The 25,393-nt window shown below is 51.8% G+C and overlaps 1 protein-coding gene across 2 annotated transcripts in view; it reads left to right on the top strand.

The window, feature by feature from the left end:
• Nucleotides 1-273: 273 nt before the first annotated feature.
• The window catches only part of shc2 (SHC (Src homology 2 domain containing) transforming protein 2), a 33,326-nt gene continuing 8,206 nt past the window's right edge, over nucleotides 274-25,393 (top strand). The window contains exons 1-10 of one of the 2 annotated variants that reach the window (XM_038777843.1): nucleotides 274-382; nucleotides 2,192-2,252; nucleotides 2,798-2,917; nucleotides 7,804-7,857; nucleotides 9,444-9,495; nucleotides 11,097-11,223; nucleotides 12,772-12,940; nucleotides 15,394-15,481; nucleotides 16,124-16,300; nucleotides 17,205-17,497. In XM_038777843.1, coding sequence (XP_038633771.1) covers nucleotides 315-382; nucleotides 2,192-2,252; nucleotides 2,798-2,917; nucleotides 7,804-7,857; nucleotides 9,444-9,495; nucleotides 11,097-11,223; nucleotides 12,772-12,940; nucleotides 15,394-15,481; nucleotides 16,124-16,300; nucleotides 17,205-17,497 — 1,209 coding nt within the window. In that variant the 5' untranslated portion in view covers nucleotides 274-314. The remainder of the gene's footprint in view (nucleotides 383-2,191; nucleotides 2,253-2,797; nucleotides 2,918-7,803; nucleotides 7,858-9,443; nucleotides 9,496-11,096; nucleotides 11,224-12,771; nucleotides 12,941-15,393; nucleotides 15,482-16,123; nucleotides 16,301-17,204; nucleotides 17,498-25,393) is intronic. The other variant, XM_038777844.1, reaches the window with a different exon arrangement.

The raw sequence follows: 25,393 nt of genomic DNA, 5'->3' as shown, positions 1-25,393 counted from the left end.
ATTGATAACATTTTGGGAATACCTGCAGAGGCTCAAGAGGGCAGCTTACCATCACCTTCTCAAATGCAATTAATGAAGGGCAACAAATATTGACCTTGCCAATGAAGCCCATTTCCCGCGGTAGAATAGAAATTTGTGGTTCAATCATATCTTTCAAAAGAGAACTGGAAAGAGAATGCCGTGGGACTAATTGGATGGCTCTTTCAATGGGCCAGCACAGTTAAGAGTGGGCTGAATGGCCTGTTTTGGAGTTGTGAGATTCTGTGTCTAATCTTGGTTGTATTTATGTTTTATCCTGGATCTTCTTACAGTATATGGGTTGTATCGAAGTGGTAAAATCAATGAGATCCCTTGACTTCAACACGAGAACCCAGGTCACAAGGTAAGGCAATGTCTATATTGCTGACAGAACGTGCACAGAATGGGTCAATATATAGGATTAAAACTGCTTATGATCATTGACTGTTACTTAACTAAAGAAGCTTTGAAACAAACAGGTCAAGGTAAATAGAATCATTATTCAAATTTCACCCTCTGTTTCTTAAAGATAGCATCTGTTTATTGTGTTGTTTTCACTGGGGGAGTCGGTCTCTGTGCATTCTCCACAAATATCAACACATTCACAGGGTGTGGATTCCCTCATGACTCTCTTATAACTTCCTTCCTCATTCTCTCTCTCTCTCTGCATCTCTCTCATTCCCTCTCTTTGTTTCTCTCTCTCTTAACCTCTGTTTATCTGTCTGTCTCTCTCTATCTCTTTCATCTCGTTGCTGGAGTGCGACTGGTGAGCGCGACACGGGGGTTTGAAGAGCAGACAAGACTCTGTGCTGACAGTTATGTATTTAATGTGGTGACCAGCTCCTTTTGCAGAGATCAGCATTGTAAATGGTGCAGCGGTGAGAGAGAGGAGCGGGGGGGGGGAGAGAGAGAGAGAGAGAGAGAGAAATAACCGTGCTGATCAATAGAGTAAAGTGAGAGCTGACTGCAGGGCTAATCTAATATTAATGATGTTCCTTAAAGGCCCAGTCTTCTTCTTGTATAACCAAGACTGTCAGGACTGGAAACAAAACAGAAACCAACTCACAAACAATTAATAAAATCGGCTGTTAAGTCCTCGGGTGGAAAATTGGATGTGCTTTTGTTTGGGTGCGAAGGGCCGCAGAAATGGCATCTTAAATTGTACCCAACATGTTCTGGGTAAAGGACAAAAAAAAAAGGAGATATTCTGATCCCAGGTCTGAGCAGAAATTAATTGTGCTTGACTTCTGTCTGGCACAGCTCACAGCTGAATTTCGTTTTAAAATTTATTTGTTTAATATTTGACTATGCAAATAATGGACCAACAACGGCGCTTATGTAATGTCCTTTAATGTAGTAAAATATCCTGAGGTTCTCGACCTCGCTTCTAGTCTCTGCTGGTGTGGGAGACAGATTGGCTCCAGGTAATCGCAATGCCATAAGAACAAGAAATCTTCCAATAAACACCAATATCCATGGTGTCTATCAGAAGAAGACCATCAGTGTCCTCCCCAATATTCATACCTCAATCAACTGCACGAGCAAACCATCTGACTTATTTTACATCATGCTGTTCATGGGAACTTGCTGTCAAAGTTGGCTATCTATGTTACAATTGCGACTACAGTTTGGAAGTGTGTCATTGGCTGTAAAGCACTTTAGACTGTACTTGGGGCTGGAAGAATGTTTGGGACAAATACAGACGGCAGCATCTGCTATTGGAAAGTGGGACCTCTTGTCATTATATGCAGACATGCAGATAATGATATACAGACAGGCACAAACAGGCAGCTAATGAACACAGCAAACAGGACATGACCAATGAGCAGGCAGGACACTCAGGGGTGGTATCTCACTATAAGGCACGAGGCATTCACACTCTGCCTCTTTCCACTAATGAACATCTACAGAGTGAGTCAGGGTGTATGTACAGTATCACACCTCCAGCACGTGGCTAAGAGCTAGTCTGGTTCAGTCAGACAGAGTAACCGCATTTAGGTTAGCAGAGAGTCGAACTCACAGAGAACTGTGCTAACTGTGCTACTAACTGATTCAATAAATCAGATTGAACTAACTTCAAGGTCTGGAGTATCGTTTGGTTAGAGCTGCATCCAGTGTTATCCCAGAGTACAGAACACATCACCTCTCACATAAATACTCTTTCCTTTTGCAGGGAAGCCATTAACCGTCTGCATGAAGCTGTTCCAGGAGTGAAAGGGGTTTGGAAAAGGAAGGTACAAACCAATACAATGAGCGAGCTGGGACTGTGTCTGATTTATCACACTCTGGGGGGGGGGGGGGGGGAGCTTCCCAGCTTCATCTCGACATATTGTCATGGTGACGGCTTTTGGAGACCCAGAGTTTGTGTCTCTCACTCCCATGTGTCGCCCTCCCACTGACAGCACCCGGCAACTAGTGCTCCCCCTAGAGGCTGAAGATTCACAATGGCCGTTGAGACAAAACAAGGAGTTCTCCCTCTAAGACCCCACAGTGACTCTCAAATCCAGCCTCTGATTCCTTCAGGACTGTTATTATCCATTTACGGACAGGGAATAGCGGAGATGGGGGACGCGAGGGGCGTTCGCACGCACTGATTCTCGGCAGGGGAATGGGTTCCATTGACACCGTCCGATTTTAATCCCCTTACTAACCCCCAGGGGTGATGAGGTCTCTGCGCTGCTGTTCCTCGAGATTCTGGATTGTGTGGCTTGGTTACTCAGTAACCAGTCAAATTTGTTTCATATTTATTACCTGACTTTGTGTGTTTTATTCCCTTTAGCCTTCGAACCAATACCTGCAATTGATCCTTGGGAGGAGCAACCTGCGGTTTGCTGGAATGAGTATTACCATAAACATCTCCATTGAAGGATTAAACCTGGCATTGCCAACCACCAGACAGGTAAAGGCGAGGTGGTGAGGGAAGGAGTGGTAACAGGGAGGGAGGGCTGGCTGATGGGTAGGGGTGCGGGTCCATATTACGATTCAGGACCAGACCCCAACAGTTGCTAGGATACTGGACAGAAACCTCAATATTTTATTTTAATTTTGTAAGACGGTGAGTAAAGGATACCTCGCTCCCGGAGTGACCCCCTACCCCAGTGAGAGGAAGCACCTTCAGGAGAAGAGGGGGACCCGTCACGACCCACACGTTGACAAACCCCTGCCTTAAACAACACTATTGAATGCAGTGGCTCAATAACCCTTAACTGCTTTCTTTATTTCCACTCAAACAACAAAACCATCTCCGGTCACATTCCACCTTTAAATACAGTCAGCAGACTCCGGAATACTTGCTGTGAAGAGATGACTTCGGGCACGGTGGCACAGTGGTTAGCACTGTTGCTTCACAGCGGCAGGGACCCGGGTTCGATTCCCGGCTTGGGTCACTGCCTATGGGGAGTTTGGACTTTCTCACTGTGTCTGCGCAAGTTTCCTCCCACAAGTCCCGAAAGACGTGCTGTGAGGTAATTTGGACATTCTGAATTCTCCCTCTGTATACCCGAACAGGCGCCGGAATGTGGCGACTAGGGGCTTTTCACAGTAATTTCATTGCAGTGTTAATGTAAGCATATTTGTGACACTAAAAGATTTTTTTTTCTCAATTTTCCTTGAAGTAGTCTATGAACGGCTGCCATCTCTGGGCTAATCCTTGAATTGATCCTCTCAAAGCGAATTTAATTTTCTCCAGACTTAATTTTGACCGACACTGCTGACTTCAGGGGCTCTGAGTCTCCCCATCTCAGCAAAATCCATCTCCGGGCCACCAGGGAGGAGAAGGCCGGAACATCGGCCTCCCTTCACCCCCTCCCCCTTGGCCCCCGGATCGTCCGATACCCCAAATATTGCCAGTTCTGGACTCTGAGTTACCCTTTCTTCCAGGACCTCTGACATAACGTCCGCAAATCCCTGCCAGAATCCCCAATGCCCAAAACATATGTACATGGTTCGCCGGGCTACCCCCACACCGCCCATATCTGTCTCGCCGGGCTACCCCCACACCGCCCACATCTGTCCTCCACCTCCTCAAAGAAACTCTCATCCAGGCTACCTTCATGTGGGCCCTGTGGACCACCTTGAACTGGGACTAATAAAGATTATTATTACTGCACTTTTGATACGGCTTGAAAGAATGAGACCTGAGCCCCTGGCTCCTCCCATTAACTACATCATCTCACGTGACAGCACGCGGCGCAGTGGTTAGCAGTGCTGCCTCACGGCGCTGAGGTCCCAGGTTCGATCCTGGCCCTGGGTCACTGTCCGTGTGGAGTTTGCACATTCTCCCCATGTCTGTGTGGGTTTCACCCCACAACCCAATGATGTGCAGGCTAGGTGGATTGGCCTCGCTAAATTGCCCCTTAATTGGACAAAAATAATTGGGTACTCTAAATTTATTTAAAAAAAATAAATACAAAAATAAATAAGTAACCACATCATCTCACTAAGCTGAACACAACGAGTGGGATTCTCCGTCGGCTGACGCAGGAATCGGGAAATGCGATTGGGCGGAACATCTGTTTTGACACCAAAATTGTGGGTGCTGTGTTCACGCCAAATCACAATTCTCCGATGCCCCGACAGCTGCGTCAGTGCACTCCACTCCGCACGTAGAGTAAACGCCGATGGCATATCATTAGCGGGCCCCACCCAGTGATCTCTGGAGCCTCCGTGATTCTCCAGCAGGGGGGGATTTCCCGACAGCGAAGTTCACTTGTGCTTTTAGAAATGGAGAAACAGGTGTCGCAGCTGATGATGGAGAGAGAGGAGGTAGGACATGGAGTGGTGCGACATGGGCTGCCGGGCTGGACAGTGGCTGGGGGACGGTGGTGGTGATGGGGGAACGGGCCGCGCGGTGGTGATGGGCCGACTGGCCAGGGTGACCCCCTCATGGGACCGGGGGAGGTGTCCAGGCATAGACAGCCATTGCTACGGCCTGCAAGGCAACCATCTCGCTGCGAACCCCACTGACAACCACCCTGACCTTGGTGCTGCAGAGTGACACCAGCCATATGGGGACGACATGAGGCACGGGAGGCCGCACGACCTGTGCGCAAAGGACAACGCGCACGGGATGCTCTGATCACCTCCAGGTTCACCGACTGGCGGGGGTGAGGGGCATGGAAACTGCATCGCCCTGAGCCAAGGCCACCACCCAACGTATATCCATTTACCCCTGCACTCCCTCTGTGGTGAGCCCAGACCAGCCCACCCCTCACACCCTTCCGATAGGGCACTGAGGCAGGTTGTAACATTCTGAACAGGCGTTTTAAAAAATAATAATTTAGAGTACCCAATTTTGTTTCCCAATTAAGGGGCAATTTAGCGTGTCCAATCCACCTAACCTGCACATCTTTTTGGGTTGTGGGGTCGAAATCCACGCAGACACGGGGAGAATGTGGAAACTCCACACGGACAGTGACCCAGAGCCGGGATCGAACCTGGGATCTCGGCGCCATAAGGTAGCAGGGCTAACCACTGTGCCACCGTGCTGCCCTGTGTGAACAGGTGTTTAATGTGAAAACATATATACAGATATGTGCCCTAGCCACTGCGCTTGTGCCAACTGGACTGGTGTCTAACTTATACTCTCTAACGCTACATCTAGGTGGTTCCCCAGACGGTACATCAGGAGTGGAGGTGGCCTGCTGTGAATCACGCCCTGCGACCTGGGTCCCCGTTGGCGGGTGTCTTCTGGAGCGACCAGGCCTGGATGGGCCCGGCTGCTGTTCTGGTGTCCCAGGTGGCATGGTGTTGAACTGTTCTGCCTGCTGCCCGCCAGATGTTCCAGGGATTGGGGGGGGGGGGGGGGGGGGGGGCGGAGGTGGAGGCGTGATAGTGGGTTGGGGAGGCGGAGAGAGAGTCACTGGCACGGGCCCCATCACCACCTCCTCCCTCGGGGTGCCCGATGGCCCCCGGGCTACTCCATGGGACGGGGGTGTGAGCGGAGCTAAACCCAGAGGCTCCCGCACCACCTGGCTCTGCCAGTCCCGGAAGCCCGCTGCCGTCTCGACCAGGGTCTGCATGCTCGTGGCCATGGAGCACAGGGAGTGGACCACCTCCCTCTGAGTCTGTGCCACATTAGCCAGTGACTGCGTCACCTCCTCCTGAGACTGGGCCACCTCCCTCTGGGTCTGTGCCACGTCGACCAGTGTCTGGGAAATGGCACAGTTGCTGACAGCCATGGCCCGCTGTGACAGGGTCACGCTGAGGAGCGCCGCTGCGATGTGCAGGTGGCTCTGGCACATGGCTGTCTGTGAGACAGCAGCCCTGTCCTGGGCCTCAGCCAGCGCCTGCACAGATTGCCCCAGGCCTTGGGCAACCATAGCCGAAACCCTTGCCACCGAGGCCTCCACCATGGATGGCACCTGTGTGGTGATGCCGTGGGTGGCATGAAAGGCCTGCACCATCTCCTGCTCCTGGTTGGACTCCTCCACCTGTACCTGTCGCCGATGACCCCTCGTGTAGTCCCTGGGTCTGTGACTGCATCTCCACAATCGATGGAACTGACCGTTCCAGATGCCCGAGACCCATCTCGACGACACCTGGTCCCTGGGGTTGGCCTGCCCTCCGACCATCTGCCCCCGCGGGTGTTCCTACCTCTACCTGTTGTACCGGAGCATGTGTGTGGGGTGCACCAGATAGTGTCCCAGGAGCCACTTCACTAACGTGCCCAGCCGAGGGGAGTGTCTCTGGGATGATGATGGGGTTGGAGACGCTGTGACGGGAAATCTGTGCCATCCTCGAGTTTCGAGGTAGCCTGGGTCTAGTGTTTATGGCTCACAGTCATGTCAATGCTGGGTAGTTGTGAACAAACACTGACTGTGCTGGGTAGTTGTGAACAAACAGACACCGAGCTGAATAATTGTGAACAAACACTGACACTGTGCTGGGTAATTGTGAACAAACACTGACACTGTGCTGGGTAATTATGAACAAACACTGACAGTGTATTGTGTAATTGTGAATAAACACTGACACTGCGCTGGGTAATTGTGAGCAAACACTGATGCTCTGCTGGGTAATTGTGAACAGACAGCAAGCTAAGTAATTGTGAACAAACACTGATATCATGCTGGGTAATTGTGAACAAACACTGACAGTATATTGTGTAATTGTGAATAAACACTGACACTGCGCTGGGTAATTGTGAACAAACACTGACAGTGAATTGTGAACAAACACTGACACTGCGCTGGGTAATTGTGAACAAACACTGACAGTGAATTGTGAACAAACACTGACACTGCGCTGGGTAATTGTGAACAAACAGTGACACTGCGCTGGGTAATTGTGAACAAACACTGACAGTGAATTGTGTAATTGTCAACAAACACTGAGACTGCGCTGGGTAATTGTGAGCAAACACTGACAGTGCATTGTGTAATTGTGAACAAACACTGACACTGCGCTGGGTAATGGTGAACACCCAGCTGGATAATTGTGAGTAAACACTGTTGCTGAAGATGGATTGGCTTTGGCTTCATCCTTTTCCAGAAAAATGCTCAACGAATAAACATATTAACCCCCCCCCCCCCCCCGGGACTCCCCCTTTCCCCCCCTCACTCACTCACCCCGTTCCATGTATCATCCTTCCCCTCCCCAGACAGAACCCCTCATTCTCACACACACACACTCTGACAGAGGAGAGAGTGGAAGGAGTTTTCAGTGTCCTCCCTCAGTGTGTGTAATTCTGCGGAATGAGGGTTCGGGAAGTGAGTGTCTGTGTCTGCTCGGGCCGGAGAGGTTCGGACTTTATTTAATGAAATGTTTTGTGTGTTTCATTCTCAGACCATCGCAAACCATCACATGCAATCGATCTCTTTTGCGTCAGGTGGGGATACGGTAAGCAGCTGTTTAACCTGACGTAGTCTCTCGTCCTCACCGCTGATCACAGCAGCAGCTTCAGATAGAGTGTGAGCTCTCCCTTTAAATCACCCATTGTACCGGGCAGACCCTCGGGATCTGCGGTGTGGAGGAAGTGTTCAGTAACTGCTTGTTGGATGTTTGTCAGACGGTGCGTAATGCTCTCACTTTGTCACTATCTGTCGCGCAGAGAGACTCCTGAGGCTGTTTCTGTGACTCGCTCCTCCTGTTGAAGACAGTAGGTGGCGACAGCTCATTTATTTAGCATCCTCTTCTGCTGGATTGAGATTGGAAGCAGCAATTTTGCAGCATCAGTAAAGCAGGGAAGGATTCCAGAAGAAGTTCCATGTTGAGTCGATCAACTCTCACAGCACTGGCTGGACAGTAGGAGACCAAATGGACTGGGGCCCCAAAATACCCTGTAGTCCAGGTTACTGTGCCTCCATTCTGTAAACATTATTCCAGGAATAATTAGCGGTCGTGTGAAATTCCTCAGACTGCTATTTTGTTTTATATAAGTACCCAATTTTTTTTTTTCCCAATTAAAGGGCCAATCCACCTAACCTGCACATCTTTGGGTTGTGAGGGCAGCACGGTGGCGCAGTGGTTAGCACTGCAGTCTCACGGCGCCGAGGTCCCAGGTTCGATCCCGGCTCTGGGTCACTGTCCGTGTGAAGTTTGCACATTCTCCCCGTGGGTGCGTGGGTTTCGCCCCCACAACCCAAAGATGTGCAGGGTAGGTGGATTGGCCGTGCTAAATTGCCCCTTAATTGGAAAAAATTAATTGGGTACTCTAAATTTAAAAAAAAAAGAAAAAAAATATCTTTGGGTTGTGGGGGCGAGACCCACGCAGACACGGGGAGAATGTGCAAACTCCACACGGACAGTGACCCAGGGCCGGGATTCGAACCTGGGTCCTCGGTGCTGCAGTCTCAGTGCTAACCACTGTGCCACCGTGCTGACGTTCACTGATATTTTAATGGTGGTATTAAACTGTTAACCCATTAGCTTGTTAACCCATCAATCTGTTAACCCATCAACCTGTCTTTTAAGCAAGCTTATTCCTCCATAAAAATACCAGAGAAAGCAATTTCAGAAACATGTGCGAGTGACTGAATTCTCTCCACTCATAGAATCCCTACAGTGCAGAAGGAGGCCATTCGGCCCATCGAGTCTGCACCGACCCTCCAAAGGCACACCGTACCCAGGCCCACTCCTCCGCCCTATCCCTGTAACGCCACAACCTTTTGGCTACTAAAGTGCAATTCAACATGGCCAATCCACCTAACCTGCACGTCTTTGGACTGTGGAGGGGAAACCGGAGCACCCGGAGGAAACCCACGCAGACACGGGGAGAACGTGCAGTCTCCGCACAGACAGTGACTCAAGCCAGGAATTGAACCTGGGACCCTGGTGCTGTGAGGCAACAGTGCTAACCACCGTGCCACCCCCACTCTCGGCATCTGTTCAGAATAGGGGCATGTTTACCCGAATACTCCCATTGTTCAAGTCCCAGGTTGGATGTCACGGGAACGTGTTTGCTAACTGGATCTTTTCTCATCCAGGATACCACAGATTATGTTGCCTACGTGGCAAAGGATCCTGTTAATCAGAGAGGTGAGTGTTCACTGTAACAACCGAGGCCTTTCTTCACACTGGTGATTGGCAAACAGAATGTGACACTGGGCACGTGAGATTTCAGGAAGTCCACGTTTGAGAAACATTATAATAGGGAGAGGTTGAAAGGTTCCAGGAGGGAATTTCAGAGTTTGGGGTCCGGGGGGGGTGAAGGCAGAGCGGACAATGGTGGAGAGATAGGAGGAGCCCAGAGAGCTCGAAACATTGTGGGACTGTCGGATTAGATTACACAGATAGCGAAGGGATGACATTATAGGGCTAATTGGAAACCAGAATAAGGATTTTAAATTCAAGGTGCTGCAGGGCCAGGGGCCAGTGTAGGTCAGAGAGCACCGGGGTTGGGGGGAGTTCACACGGATGCGGTTAGACGCATATCTAACCCCGTAACCTAGTAACCCCACCTAACCTTTTTGGGCACTTAAGGGCAATTTAGCATGGCCAATCCACTAAACCTGCACACATCTTTGGACTGTGGGAGGAAACCGGAGCACCCGGAGGAAACCCACGCACACACGGGGAGAACGTGCAGACTCCGCACAGACAGTGACCCAAGCGGAGAATCGAACCTGGGACCCTGGAGCTGTGAATCAACTGTGCTAACCACTGTGCTACCGTGCTGCCCAGGATGAGTGTGTGTGGGGTGTGTAATATGTATGTGCGGCTGTAGCTTGTCAGCCTCCCGAGTGTCAATCATGGGCCCGGCGAATCCCGCACCGTTTCTCATGTGGAATAGATTATGTTCCACGCGGCACCATTGCTCGCCCCTCAACGGTAACGGAATCAGTCCAGGTGTGGCGTCAGTTTTGCTGTTGTGAAAGTCCACGCATTCTGCATTGGCGTCAACGCTTAGTCTCAGAAACGGAGAATTCCGCCCATTAACTGTGAGGAACATGCGGAAAAAATTAATTTAATTACGAACAACGTCACATGGTTTCAGGCTCACCTGTTGCACAATTTGAGGCTCCCAAATCGGAAAACTGTCCGACAAATCGCACAACATGAAAAAAGATGGAAAAGGGACATTGAATTGAACGTTGTTGGGGCAATTGGGGGGGGGGGGGGGGGGGGGGGGGGGGACCGGACCGCAGAGGGGGTGGGGGTGGTGGTTCCATAGAGGGGGTGGGGCGGGGTTCCGAAGAGGGGGTTGGGTGTCTGAAAAGAGGATTGTGGGGGGTTTGCAGAGGGTGTTTGAGGTGGCCTACAGAGTGGGTTCTGCGGAGAGGGTTGGGGGAATTTGCATAAGGGGAAGGGTTTGTGGAGGGGAGGCTTATATGGGCCATCCAAGGTCTGTTTGGATGAATTGCAAAGGAGCAGGAGGAGCCATCTCTGAGGCAGAGAAGGATCCTGGAGAAGGAGGTGGTGCTGGGAGATGCATGGGGAAGCTCCAGTGTGAGTAGAAACTGACAGTTCCTCAAACCTAACTCGTGAGAAAAAAACAGCTTGAGGTCGTAGAACAGGAACGTGGACAGGCGGAGCCCGCCCTGTGCAGGAGATTTACTGAAGTGTCCTGAGATTGGGTCTGAATTGGGGATGTTTACCGAGATAGTTTGAATAATCGAACCTCCTCCTAATGTTCACAGCCTGTCATATTCTGGAGTGTTGTGAGGGATTAGCACAGACTGTCATCAGCACGATTGGACAGGCCTTTGAACTGAGGTTCAAACAGTATCTCCACAGCCCACCAAAAGTGGTTGCTCCACTCGACAGGTAAGCCCACTTGGGAGTTTTTGTCAAACTGCCCTGAGTTGTGGCAGACTGAGTGTTTCAAACCCTGCAAAGTGAAGTCAGATAAATGAATCAGATCATGCTAGTCACCATAGCCAGTTTTGACCACTAGTTCCTGTCTTTCTCTCCTCACTGGGGTACAGGACACCCTCCTCTCCTGAAGGTGCTGACTCTCACTGGGGTACGGGTCCCCCCCCCCCTCTCCTGAAGGTGCTGACTCTCACTTGGGTACGGGTTCCCCTCCTCTCCTGAAGGTGCTGACTCTCACTGGGGTACAGGGTCCCCCTCCTCTCCTGAAGGTGCTGACTCTCACTGGGGTACGGGTCCCCCTCCTCGCCTGAAGGTGCTGACTCTCACTTGGGTACGGGTTCCCCTCCTCTCCTGAAGGTGCTGACTCTCACTGGTGTACAGGGTCCCCCTCCTCTCCTGAAGGTGCTGACTCTCACTGGGGTACGGGTCCCCCTCCTCTCCTGAAGGTGCTGACTCTCACTGGTGTACAGGGTCCCCCTCCTCTCCTGAAGGTGCTGACTCTCACTGGGGTACAGGGTCCCCCTCCTCTCCTGAAGGTGCTGACTCTCACTGGGGTACAGGGTCCCCCATTTCTCCAGAAGGTGCTGACTCCTCTTGGAGCCGTTCTCGTGAATCTTTATTCAGTGGCAGCACCCCTCACCCACACTCAGTGTCCCTCCTATCCCCTATTTATGTGCATTGAAACACCCATCGCCTGTTTCGCTAAACAGTGCTACAATTAACATTAACAAATCTCACCAATGTAATTGACCCGTTAATCTGTATTGCTTCTCCATGTTCGTATGAATCACTCACACATCTCCGCATTAATTTGACCTGTTTGCCCACACCACCACCCTGTCTGTGATTTTTGGAACTTCTACACTGTCCTCACAGTTCACAATGATACCAAGTTTTGATCCATCTGCAAATATTGAAATTGTGTTATCGAGTACATATAGAACATACAGTGCAGAAGGAGGCCAATCGGCCCATCGAGTCTGCACCGACCCACTTAAGCCCTCACTTCCACCCTATCCCCGTTACCCAATAACCCCTCCTAACCTTTTTGGTCACTAAGGGCAATTTATCATGGCCAATCCACCTAACCTGCACGTCTTTGGACTGTGGGAGGAAACCGGAGCACCCGGAGGAAACCCACGCAGACACGGGGAGAACGTGCAGACTCCACACAGACAGTGACCCAGCGGGGAATCGAACCTGGGACCCTGGAGCTGTGAAGCCACAGTGCTATCCACTTGTGCTACCGTGCTGTTTTGTACACCAAAGTTGGGATTAGGCGAAATTAAGCTATTGAGTTGGATGAGCAGCCACGATCGTAATGAATGGCGGAGCAGGCTCAAAGGGCTGAATGGCCTCCTCCGACTCCTATTCTATCCGTTTCTCTGTCTAGGTCAATATGTATCAGAAAGAGTTAGCACCCGAACAAATCCTGCATTTATTGGCCGAATGTTTGTTGCCATGATTGTAACATTTATTTCTTCCTTGGGTGGATGATAGGATGGCCGGTAGTGAGGAATCTGCCTGGGGTGAGGAGGACGAGACGTCAGAGCATAATTATTATAACAGCATTCCAGGAAAGGAACCTCCTCTGGGAGGTGTTGTGGATACCAGGGGCAGACAGTGGAATGTCCAGACTCAGCAATCTGGCCCAACAGGCACTCTGCAGGTCCGTGACTTTCCTGATTGTCTATTGCATTGCTTTGTGGGTAACAGGCTTCAAACTCCACATTTGCGGAATTCCCTGTTGTGTAACCCACGCCGAGCTCCATGGCGGACTGGGACCGCAGAGCCACACACACAGAGAAAGGATTGAAAACTGGACTCTCCGCCCCGACACCGGCCCTGGTTTCAGCGCGGGGGCTGCTGTGAATCCAGCCCCAGATCCCAAGTTTTGTTAGAATACCAAACGCGAAACCTCAATTTTATAAAACTATGAGAAGAGGATATTTCACCCCAGGAGTGATGACTGTGACCAATTGGTATATTTTATGTTAAAACAAACTTTGATTTAAATACAGAATTAATCACATTAATCGCCATGCCCAGTGACCCCCAGGACACTCCATGGGACGGGGGTGTGAGCGGAGCTAACCCCTGAGGCTCCCCCAGCACCTGGCACTGCCAGTCCTGGGCGCCTGCTCTCATGATGACCAGGGTCTGCATGTTCGTGGGAATGGAGCACAGGGAGTCCCACACCTCAGTCTGGGACTGCACCACATCATGCTGCGTCTGTGCCACCACCTTCTGGATCTGTGCCACATCAGCCAGTGACTGTGCCAACCCCCTGTGGGACTGGACCACTTCCCTCTGGGTCTGTGCCACGTCGACCAGCGCCTGGGCAATGCTGCCGATGCTCTAAGCCGTGGCCCATTTGAATGGGCCATGCTCTGGAGCGCACTTGCAATGTCCAGGTGGGTCTGGTCCATGGCTGCCTGTGAGAGAGCAGCCCTGTCCTGGGCCTCGGCTCCCGCCTGCACAGATTTCTCCAGGTCTTGGCTATGTTGACCCATGGCCGAAACATTCGCCACTTGTTCGGTGTTGGCCTGGTTGGCACGCATGGCCGGCACCACCTCCTGCTCCTGCTTGCGGTTGGAGTCCTCCAACAGCACCTGCAGGTGTTGGATGCTCGTCGACAAACCCTCGCAACTGCATCTCCACAATCAATGGGACCATTCCTTCCAGAAGCAGCACGGTAGCACAGTGGTTAGCACTGTTGCTTCACAGTGCCAGGGTCCCAGGTCCCAGTCTGCACGTTCTCCCCCGTGTCGGCGTGGGTTTCCTCCGGGTGCTGTGGTTTCCTCCCACAGTCCAAAGATGTGAAAGTTGGGTGGATTGGCCGTGCTAAATTGTCCTTAATGTCCAAAATGGTTAGGTGGGATTACTGGGTTACGGGGATAAGGAGGAGGTGTGGTCTTAAGTAGTGTGCTCTGACGGCAGCATGTGGCGCAGTGGATAGCACTGGGACTGCGGCGCCATGAGGAACCGCAACTCAGTGGGGTCTCACGTCCTCGCCTGATGCTGACCTCTGCTTTGCAACTGCCCTTTAGAACATAGAACATACAGCACAGAACAGGCCCTTCGGCCCTCAATGTTGTGCCGAGCCATGATCACCCTACTCAAACCCACGTATCCACCCTATACCCGTAACCCAACAACCCCCCCCTTAACCTTACTTTTATTAGGACACTACGGGCAATTTAGCATGGCCAATCCACCTAACCCGCACATCTTTGGACTGTGGGAGGAAACCGGAGCACCCGGAGCAAACCCACGCACACAGGGGGAGGACGTGCAGACTCCACACAGACAGTGACCCAGCCGGGAATCGAACCTGGGACCCTGGAGCTGTGAAGCATTTATGCTAGCTACCCTGCTGCCCTTTCTTCGGGCCTTCCGACTATGTCCAGTGCCCTCTGTTCTGCTGCGGTCAGGGGCCGCAGTTCTAACGGAACCCTCCAGTTTTTCCCTGCTCTCGGCGGTGGGTGCAGTGGCTGGGGGGGGGGGGGGGGGGGGGGGGGGGGTGACAGAATACACACAGTGTTAGATAGCCTGTCGCATGCAGCCCTTTCCCTCCTGGTTGGGGGGTGCGGTGATGGGGGTGCGGTGATGTGTGTGGGGGAGGGGGCGGTTTGGTGCTAGCGGCACCTACCCACCTTGACCGCCGTGAGGAGATCGTGCAGTTTTTTTCGGCACTGCTGGCTGGTCAGCGCGGTGTTGCCCCTGGCAGTGACCACCTGTGTCCACGCCAGGTAAAAAGCGGGGTACAGGATCACCCACCTTTCCTCCACAGCGCCCAGCAAGGTCTCCAGTTCGACATCTGTAAACCTTGGTGACTCTCGATTTGCTGACAGCTTGTTGGCTGGATGGAGTGTGTGAGTGTGTTTTTGTGTCTGTGTGTGTGTGTGTGTGTGTGTGTGTGGGGGGAGTGAAACATTCCGGGGGTGAAGATTTCTCCCTCCAGGTGTACTGAGTTGAGCAATTGCTCAAAATTATTCAAGATATTGATATCTCGAGCTGGATTCTTGAAATGAGACATAAGGCTGGACTCAGTTCGTTGCTAACCGTTGACATGTTCTTTGGGTCTTCACTGAACACCCCCCTCAATTCTTTTCATTACAGCTCAGTCGTCCACCTGAGAATGAGATACATCAGAACGGACGGGACAAGGCCAAGAACCGCAGTCAGGAGCTGGGACAGGCCGTCACAGGTCAGAGATGATCCATTTTCAAAACCTTTGGCCTCTTTCCAGGAACCCAGCCCTGAGTGATGAAGCAGAGGGAACGTGTCCTCTGTTGTCACCCATTCCCCATTCTCATTCCACTTACCCAGTTCAGAGTCTTGCCCACTCTCCCATGTTGAGCCCTGCTCACTCTGTGGGATATTTAAACACTCAGGCCATTTGGAGAACTCGCTCTGAGCGTGGGAAACACACGCAGGACCCAGGAATGTCCCCTGTCGAGCGTGTGGAGCCCAAACTGAATGTAGTTTACCCCCCTCCCCCCCAACCCAACCTCTCAGCAGTCTGGAACTCTGAGGCCAATTATAAAATCCAAACGTATACTTCAGCTGTTGTAGCGAAGTACGAGTTCCTCCTGGGGCTCGGTGAAGCGCAGAACCACCGCATGTGGTGCATTTACCGCCTGAGCCAGCCACTTGGCTCCAGGAAGGAATTTTGACCAATGCCGTCAACATTCACGTACAGCTCAATCAGAATGAGCAGTCCCACCCCCCCCCCCCCCCCCCCCCCCCAACACTGATTGAGAAGCTCCGAAGTTAAGACCAGCTCAGATGCTGGACACCAGCCTTCACCATAACCTCATGGCACTGACCCCGGGATTGTAAATTACAGGCATGTTCAGTGATGGTTATCTTCGACCCTATGGAAAAGCTACTTGCGAGGAGCACCTGTATGTTAACACTCAGGCCCTTGGCCAGCAGGGATGGAGTAGCAGTGAGATGAGTGTGACGCAGAATGGAGCATCGGGGGACGCGATGGAGAGTCCTGAGAAAGACATGTTTGACATGAGTAAGTGTCTGCACGACCTGTACCCAGTACCATCGTGGGGGCAGCACTAGGAGGGGGAGGTTGCCGTGCCATTGGAGGGGCAGCACTGGGAGGGGGAGGTTGCCGTGCCATTGGAGGGGCAGCACTGGGAGGGGAGGTTGCTGTGCCATTGGAGGGGCAGCACTGGGAGGGGGAGGTTGCCGTGCCATTGGAGGGGCAGCACCGGGGTGGGGGGTGGGGTGGGGTGCCATTGGAGGGGCAGCACTGGGAGGGGGAGGTTGCCGTGCCATTGGAGGGGCAGCACTGGGCGGGGGAGGTTGCCGTGCCATTGGAGGGGCAGCACCGGGGTGGGGGGGGGGGGGGGGGGGGGGGGGGGGGGGGTGGGGTGCCATGCCATTGGAGGGGCAGCATCGGGGTGTTGGGGGGGGAGAGGGGAGGGAAAGGAAGTTGCTGTGCGATTGGGAGGGCCAGCACCAGGGGGAGCGTTCTGCCAGAGACTCTTTGTCTCTATCACCTCCTCCTCCTCCTCCGAAATCTCCGTGCTCCTCCAATTGACCTCTTGGTTATTCCTGATTTTAAAATTCCACAATTGGCGGCCGTGCCGTCAGCTGCTTGGGGCTCAGGTTCTGAAATTCCCTCCCTACACCTCTGTGTACTCCTCTCTCCTCCTTTTAAGCTGCTCCTGAAACCCCTTTGCCCAAAGCTTTGGTCAGCTCTCCTGACATCACTGTACGTGGCTCAGTCACACTCCTGTGCAGCACTTTGTGATACCGTGCTCCCCAGAAATACAGCTTGTTGTGTATGTCTAACTGTGGGATTCCATGCGAGTGAGATATGAGCTCCCTCACTGTGGATGGAGGCTGTTTGTGTTACAGAGCAGACAAACTCAGCCTGACCTCTCACCTTTGTTATCTTTCCCCTGAAGGGCCATTTGAGGATGCCTTAAAACTGCACGATGCCAAATCCGGCAAAGGCAAAAGCCGCGGAACGGGAATCTCGCGGTTCAATTGTGGTACAGCCAGGGTCATGGAGGAGGAGCAGTTAAAGCAGCAATCCTGGTACCATGGGAAGATTAGTCGGAAAGTGGCCGAGAAGCTCCTGGTGTTGGATGGAGATTTCCTGGTGAGAGAGAGCCTGACAAACCCCGGACAGTATGTCCTGACTGGAATGCACAATAGCCAGGCCAAGCATCTGCTACTGGTGGACCCAGAAGGAGTGGTGAGCAAGCAATCCGGGGGGGGGGGGGGTCTGTGGGTTCGTGTTGTGGGCCAGGGCTGAGAAACTTCAAAGTGTATTATGAAGCTCCCCTGACATACAACCGTTTTATTTGGCGAGGATGAGCACGAAAGCTTCGCTGCGGGTGTGATTCATCAGACTTCCTTGACACTTTAATCAAAACAGGGTTTATTCTAAGAATGTAGTTAACACATATATATCTATAAACACAGCAAGATTTTTTTATCAATTACGAACAAAGACACCACACAGCTACTGTAATCTATGTATATAACACTTAATGAATTCCCCCTTAACTGTTCCAATTCAATAACAAAATGCAATAAGCCAAACCCCTTTTCTTTTTTAAAAACTATTTATATTCTCCTCCTTTTTCACATTTTCTCCCAAATTTACACCCACCAACAATAAACAATAATCAGTAACTAATGTCAATCCCCATATCAATAACAACAATCCCATTCTCCCACCAAACCCTAAACATTAGCCCGCGTGTTCACATAAACAAATGACAAAAAGGAATCCGGAATCACCCATAGTCACCATTAACATACACAAACCCCCTCCCCCCAACTAATGTTCAGTGTTATCCAGTTCTTGAAAGTGCATAATGAATAATGCCTATGAATTGTAGAACCCCTCCATCCTTCACCTCAGTTCAAACTTAACCTTCTCAAGAATCAAGAATTCCAACACGTCCCCCCGCCACGCCAGGGCACAGGGTGGAGAGGTTGCCCTCCAACCCATCAGGATCCGCCTTCGGGCGATCAACGAGGCGAAGGCTATGATATCTGCCTCCGCACCCGTTTCCAACCCTGGCTGGTCCGACACCCCGAATATGGCCTCCCGGGGACCCGGGTCCAGTTTCACATGCACCACCTTGGAAATTACCCTTGAAACCTCCTTCCAGTAATCCTCTAGCTTTGGACAGGACCAAAATATATGAACGTGATGAGCCCCCCCCCCCCCCCCCCCCCCCCCCCCCCCCCCCACCCCCCCCCCCCCGCAATGTTCACACATCTTCTACTCCTTCAAAGAATCGGCTCATCCTCGCCCTTGTGAGGTGTGCTCTGTTTACCACCTTCAGCTGTATCAGCCCCAACCTCGCGCACGAGGTGGAGGTATTCACTCTCCGGAGCACCTCACACCAGACCCCCTCCTCTATGACCTCTCCCAACTCTTCCTCTCACTTTGCTTTGATCCCTTCCAGTGGTGCCTTCTCTTCTACCAAAATAACTCCGTACACCGCTGACACTACCCCCTTCTCCAGTCCCCCTGTTGTCAGCCCCTCCTCCAGCAATGTGGAGGCTGGCTCCACCGGGAAGCTCTGTATCTCCTTTCTGGCAAAATCTCAAACTGCATGTATCTAAACATTTCCCCTTGCTCCAGCCCATACTTCGCTTCCAGCTCCTTCAATCCTGCAAACCGACCCCAAGAAACAAATCTTTTAGTGTCTTAATCCTCTTCTCTTCCCATTTCCGAAAACTTCCATCCCACCTCACGGTAGCATGGTGGTTAGCATCAATGCTTCACAGCTCCAGGGTCCCAGGTTCGATTCCCGGCTGGGTCACTGTCTGTGTGGAGTCTGCACGTCCTCCCCGTGTGCGCGTGGGTTTCCTCCGGGTGCTCCGGTTTCCTCCCACCGTCCAAAGATGTGCGGGTTAGGTGGATTGGCCATGCTAAATTGCCCGTAGTGTAAGGTTAATGGGGGGATTGTTGGGTTACGGGTATACGGGTTACGTGGGTTTAAGTGGGGTGATCATTGTTCGGCACAACATCGAGGGCCGAAGGGCCTGTTCTGTGCTGTACTGTTCTATGTTCTATGTTCTACCTACCTGGCTCAAATCTGTGGTTCCCCCGAATCGGCATTTTCCCTTGACCCTGCCCCCAACCCGAAGTGTTGGCGAAACTGCCTCCAAATTCTCAATGAAGCTATTATTACCGGACTCCCTGAGTATTTCCCCGGAGCTATCGGGAGCAGCGCTGTTGCTAGTGCTTTCAATCCCGACCCTCTGCACACACTCTCCTCCATTCTGACCCACTGGGAATAAACCCCTCTGACCCAGCTCCGCACCTTCTCCACATTCGCCGCCCAGTAGTAGTACATCAGGTTCGGGAGACCCAAACCCCCTGCCTGCCTTCCCCTCTGTAGCAGCACCTTTCTAACTCTGGGCACCTTCCCTCCCCATATGAATGAGGTAATCCTTCTCTCAATCTCTCTGAAAAAAGCCTTTGGCAGGAAAATCGGCAGGCATTGGAAAATAAACAGAAATTGCGGCAACACGTTCATTTTAACCTCCTGTACCCAACCCGCCAGTGACAGAGGGAGACCATCCCACCTCGCCAGGTCGGCTTTCACTCTCCCCACCAAACTAGAAATGTTGGACCTGCGGAGCCGGGAAACCTGCGCCCCCAGGTATCTAAAGTGAGTCCTTGCTCTATGGAATAGCAGCCCACCCACCCCTGCCCCCACCCCTGGCCGAGACACCAAAAATACTCACTCTTGTCTAGAGTTAGTTTGTACCCCGAGAAAGACCCAAACACTCGAAGCAGCTCCAATATTCCCCCTATTGACACACTCGGTTCCGACACGTATAACAGCAAGTCATCGGCATATAAGGACACCCTATGCTCTAATCCCCCCCCCCCCCCCCCGCACTATTCCTTTCCATACCCCCCAACTTCTTAATGCGATGGCCAACGGCTCAATCGCGAGTGCAAACAGCAGGGGGGACATAGGACATCCCTGCCTTATCCCACAGTGGAGAGAAAAGTATCTCGAGCTGATGTTGTTTTTGCGGACACACGCCCTCGGCTCCTTGTATAGTAGCTTTACTCAGTTCACAAATCTTGGTCCTATCCCAAACTGCTCCAGAGCTGCTATCAGGTACCCCATTCTACCCGGTCAAACGCCTTCTCAGCGTCCAATGCCACAACCATCTCTGTTTCCTTCCCCTCCGCCGGTGCCATAACCACGTTCAATACACTTCTAACGTTTGAAAAGAGCTGCCTCCCTCTCACGAACCCCGTCTGATCTTCACCTATCACCTTCGGGAGGCACCCCTCCAGCCTACCCGCCAGTACCTTTGCCAATACTTTTGCGTCCACGTTTAAAAGTGATATGGGTCGATACGACCCACACTCCGTCGGGTCTTTATCTTTTTTTACCAACAGGGAAATCGATGCCTGCACTAACATTTGTGGTAATACCCCCTTCCCTATCGCCTCTTCAAACATCCCCACATCAGGGGTGCCAGCTTAGCCTTGAATTTTGTATAATATTCCACCGGAAATAAATCCGGCCCTGCCATCTTCCCCGACTGCATCCTCCCAATCAAATCTTTTTATCTCCTGCTCCACTATCGCTCCTTCTAATGTAGCCCTGTCCCCCTCCCCTAACCTCAGTAACTCCAATCCATTAAAACATTTCTGCATCTCCTGGTCTCCCCCAGGTGGCTCTGACCTCAAAGACCTTATTAATCAGATCCAGAGCCACCACTAACTTCCCTACCCTGTCCTGCACCTGAACAATTTCCCTTACCGCTGCCTCCCTCCGGAGCTGACCTGCTAACATACTCCTTATTTCCATGCTCATAAACTGCACCCCTTACTCGCCTCAGTGGGCGCACCGCCTTCCTGGTGGACAGTCGGTCGAAGCTCACCTGTAGTTCCTTCCTCTTTTCCAACTTCGCTGGGTCCCCATCTTCTGCATAACTCCTATCTACCTCCAACATCTCAACTATTACCCTCTGCCATTCCAACCTCTCCTCTTAGTCCACCCTGACCTTAAATGGGATCACCTCACCCCTCACCACCGCCTTTAGAGCCTCCCAGACGACTGCCTTCGACACCTCACCCGTACAGTTGAAACCTACATATTCCTCAATTACATAGAACATAGAACAGTACAGCACAGAACAGGCCCTTCGGCCCTCGATGTTGTGCCGAGCAATGATCACCCTACTCAAACCCACGTATCCACCCTATACCCGCAACCCAACAACTCCCTCCCCCCCCCTTAACCTTACTATTAGGACACTACGGGCAATTTAGCATGGCCAATCTACCTAACCCGCACATCTTTGGACTGTGGGAGGAAACCGGAGCACCCGTAGGAAACCCACGCACACACGGGGAGGACGTGCAGACTCCGCACAGACAGTGACCCAGCCGGGAATCGAACCTGGGACCCTGGAGCTGTGAAGCATTTATGCTAACCACCATGCTACCGTGCTGCCCACCCATGCTACCGTGCTGCCCACGGTAGCATGGGTGGGCAGCACGGTAGCATGGTGGCTCCTGCACCAAGTTCCAGTCCCCTACCCCCCCTCCCCACAATTACCTTTTCAATTTTTTAAAGAAGTAATTTTTATTGAAAAATTTTGTATTTATACAACAACAAACAGTAATGAAAATAGCAACGGTCTCTAACAATAACAGTAATAACAGTCACACAACTCTTGGTCCCCCAAAAGTCCCACATCTAATTTCCACCCCAGCCTCTGCGCTACCCCCTTCTCCAGTACCATATCCACCCAATGTGGAGCATGATCTGACACTGCAATTGCCGAGTATTCCGACCCCATAACCCCAGCCAGCAAAGCCTTCCCCAGGGCAGCACGGTAGCATTGTGGATAGCACAATCGCTTCACAGCTCCAGGGTCCCAGGTTCGATTCCGGCTTGGGTCACTGTCTGTGCGGAGTCTGCACATCCTCCCCGTGTGTGTGTGTGTGGGTTTCCTCCGGGTGCTCCGGTTTCCTCCCACAGTCCAAAGATGTGCAGGTTAGGTGGATTGGCCATGATAAATTGCCCTTAGTGTCCAAAATTGCCCTTAGTGTTGGGTGGGGTTATTGGGTTATGGGGATAGGGTGGGGGTGTTAACCTTGTGTAGGGTGCTCTTTCCAGGAGCCGGTGCAGACTCGATGGGCCGAATGGCCTCCTTCTGCACTGTAAATTCTATGATCTATGACCATGAAAAAGTCGATCCGCAAGTATACCTCATGGACTGCCGAGAAAAACGAGTATTCCCGTTCCCTCGGGTGCAGAAACCTCCAAGGGTCCACCCCTCCCATTTCCACCATTAGCCCAGCCAGTGCCTTCGCCCCCGCCCCTGATGGGGCCAGCGGGCGCGGCCGTGATCTGTCCAACCTTGGCGCCTGCACCAAGTTCCAGTCCCCCCCCCCACAATCAGTTAGTGTGTGTCCAAGTTGGGGATGGCCCCAAACACCTTCTTCGTGAATCCCACTTCGTCCCAATTGGGACCATATACACTTAACAGCGCCACTAACCTCCCCTCCAGCGCCCCTGTCACAATCGCATATCTACCACCCTGATCTGCCCTCTTCTCCATCTGGAAACGTACCCTTTTGCTGACCAACACTGCTACCCCTCGAGCCCTTCCATCAAATCCAGAGTGAAACACCTGACTAACCCAGCCCTTTTAAAATCTCACCTGGTCCTTCACCCTCAAGTGTGTCTCCTGCAGCATTGTCATATCGGCTTTCAAACTTTTAAGATGCGCAAGCACCTTTGACCTCTTGATCGGACCTCCTAACCCCCTCACGTTCCACGTGACTATCCTTTTTTTTGGTGTTTTAAAAGAAATTTAGAGTACCCAATTCACCTTTCCAATTAATGGGCAATTTTTTTTTTTGTTGGAATTAGAACAGTACAGCACAGAACAGGCCCTTCGGCCCTCGATGTTGTGCCGAGCAATGATCACCCCACTTAAGCCCACGTATCCACCCTATACCAGCAACCCAACAGCCCCCATTAACCTTATTTTTTAGGACACTAAGGGCAATTTAGCCTGGCCAATCCACCTAACCCGCACTTCTTTGGACTGTGGGAGGAAACCGGAGCACCTGGAGGAAACCCACGCACACACGGGGAGGACGTGCAGACTCCGCACAGACAGTGACCCAGCCGGAAATCGAACCTGGGACCCTGGAGCTGTGAAGCATTGATGCTAACCACCATGCTACCATGCTGCCAATTTAGCGTGGCCAATCCACCTAGCTTGCACATTTTTGGGTTGTGGGGGTGAAACCCACGCAAACACGGGGACAATGTGCAAACTCCACATGGACAGTGACCCAGAGCCGGGATCGAACCTGGTACCTCAGCGCCGTGAGGCCATAGTGCTAACCCGCTGCGCCACCGTGCTGCCCTCCACGTGACTATCCTAACTGGGAGTCTCACCCCCCCCCCCTCCCCTCCAACCTTCTTACCCACCACCATCATCATACCACCGGGCCCTGCCCCTGAGCCAGACCTCCCCCTATCCATTATTAACATCGAACCCCTTCCCCCCCTCTCAAAATCCCCTCCCCTAAAAAACATCTCATTGCATCGATTCCTCCCACCCCCCCCCCCCCCCCCCCCCCCCACCTTGCTCGCCTCGTAGGCCCATCGAACCTCCTAACCAGGCTTCAATGTCCGCAGCCCTCCTCTCACCTCACCTCCGTTCACTAGCCAACTTTAGTTAGCTAGCGCGGGCGGCTGCCCCCCCCCCTCCCCCCCCCCACCCCCAAAGGTACACCATCCCCTCCCATCCAGTCCCAGAGAGAAAAACAAAAACAACAATCCAACCCATACAATTCCCAGCCAAACCTCTTTTCGCGGGTGTGGCCGAGCACACTGCATTCTCACTTGAATGGGACAGGTCCTTTCCGTGAGATTCTGATCCAGTCGCAACCAGCAGATTCAAACTCCTTCTGTAAAGCAAACTAGATCTTTAAAGTTACCACTCAGTTAGCCACAACCAATGTGTTTTACTCCAAAAGCTTTTGAAATGAAAACATAGAAAGACAGGTGAAGAAACACTTCTTTCTCCTTCTGCAGTGCAAAGCAGTCAAACTGAAACTGAAACCCCCCTCACAGCTACAGCCCAATGTGCTACAAGTCACATGATAAGAGACTAAACCTTTCTTAAAGGGACACTCACGTGACTGTTGGGGAGGTTCCTGTTGCTCATGGCTGTACATTGTTTGCTGCAATAATGGGGAGGGGAGTGTGTGGGTGGTGGGAAGAGTGGGTGATGCTTCTGTGATCAAATAGTGCCTTGCCTATCCCTCTACACTCTGTCGCTCCGCTTGCCGCTCTCCCCTGCCCCTGTTGGGATGGTGTTGGTTACAGAACGAATATGTATTTTTGGTGTTCTGTATGTTAACAGCAAGTCTTCATTAACTACTTGTAACTATATACAGATATACAGTAAAGGATTCAGACTGGAATTTTCACTATTCTGGGTCTTAACACATCTCTGGCCAACATCACACTGGCCCATACTCTGGGTCATGTACCTTCTTGCATCATTGTGTGGACGGTACTACACTCAGTTCCACATTAACCCTGCTTATACCAGATCCTTATTCTACACCTGCCCAAAGTCTTTATCCCATAGATATAGAGTTACACGACATTACTTTCCTCAAGTCTTGGGCTGGCACGGTGTCGCAGTGGTTAGCCCTGCTGCCTCATAGCGGCGAGGGCCCAGGTTCAATCCCGGCCCCGGGTCACTGTCTGTGTGGAGTTTGCGCATTCGCCCTGTGTTTGCGTGGGTCTCACCCATGTGCCTGGTCGGTGAATTGGCCACGCTAAATTGCCCATTGAGTGGAAAAGAAAAGAATTGGGTACTCTAAATTAAAAAAAAACATGGAATGATAATGGACAGACTTGCTCCACAAAGACAGAAGAGAGATCAAAGATGAAATCCTAGTTGGAATACTCTTTAATGTTTGAGGTCTTGGGACTGTACTTTTATGACGGCGAATAACAATGGTTCAATCCTCTGCTCTCTGGAGGTTATCCAGAGGGATCTGGGTGTCCCTGCTCAGAAAAGAGGGAGGCTGGTCACTAATGTACATCAGCATAAA

The sequence above is a fragment of the Scyliorhinus canicula genome, chromosome 18, assembly GCF_902713615.1.
Source record: "Scyliorhinus canicula chromosome 18, sScyCan1.1, whole genome shotgun sequence".
Lineage (NCBI taxonomy): Eukaryota > Metazoa > Chordata > Chondrichthyes > Carcharhiniformes > Scyliorhinidae > Scyliorhinus > Scyliorhinus canicula.
This window is presented reverse-complemented; position numbering and strand designations above follow the sequence as displayed.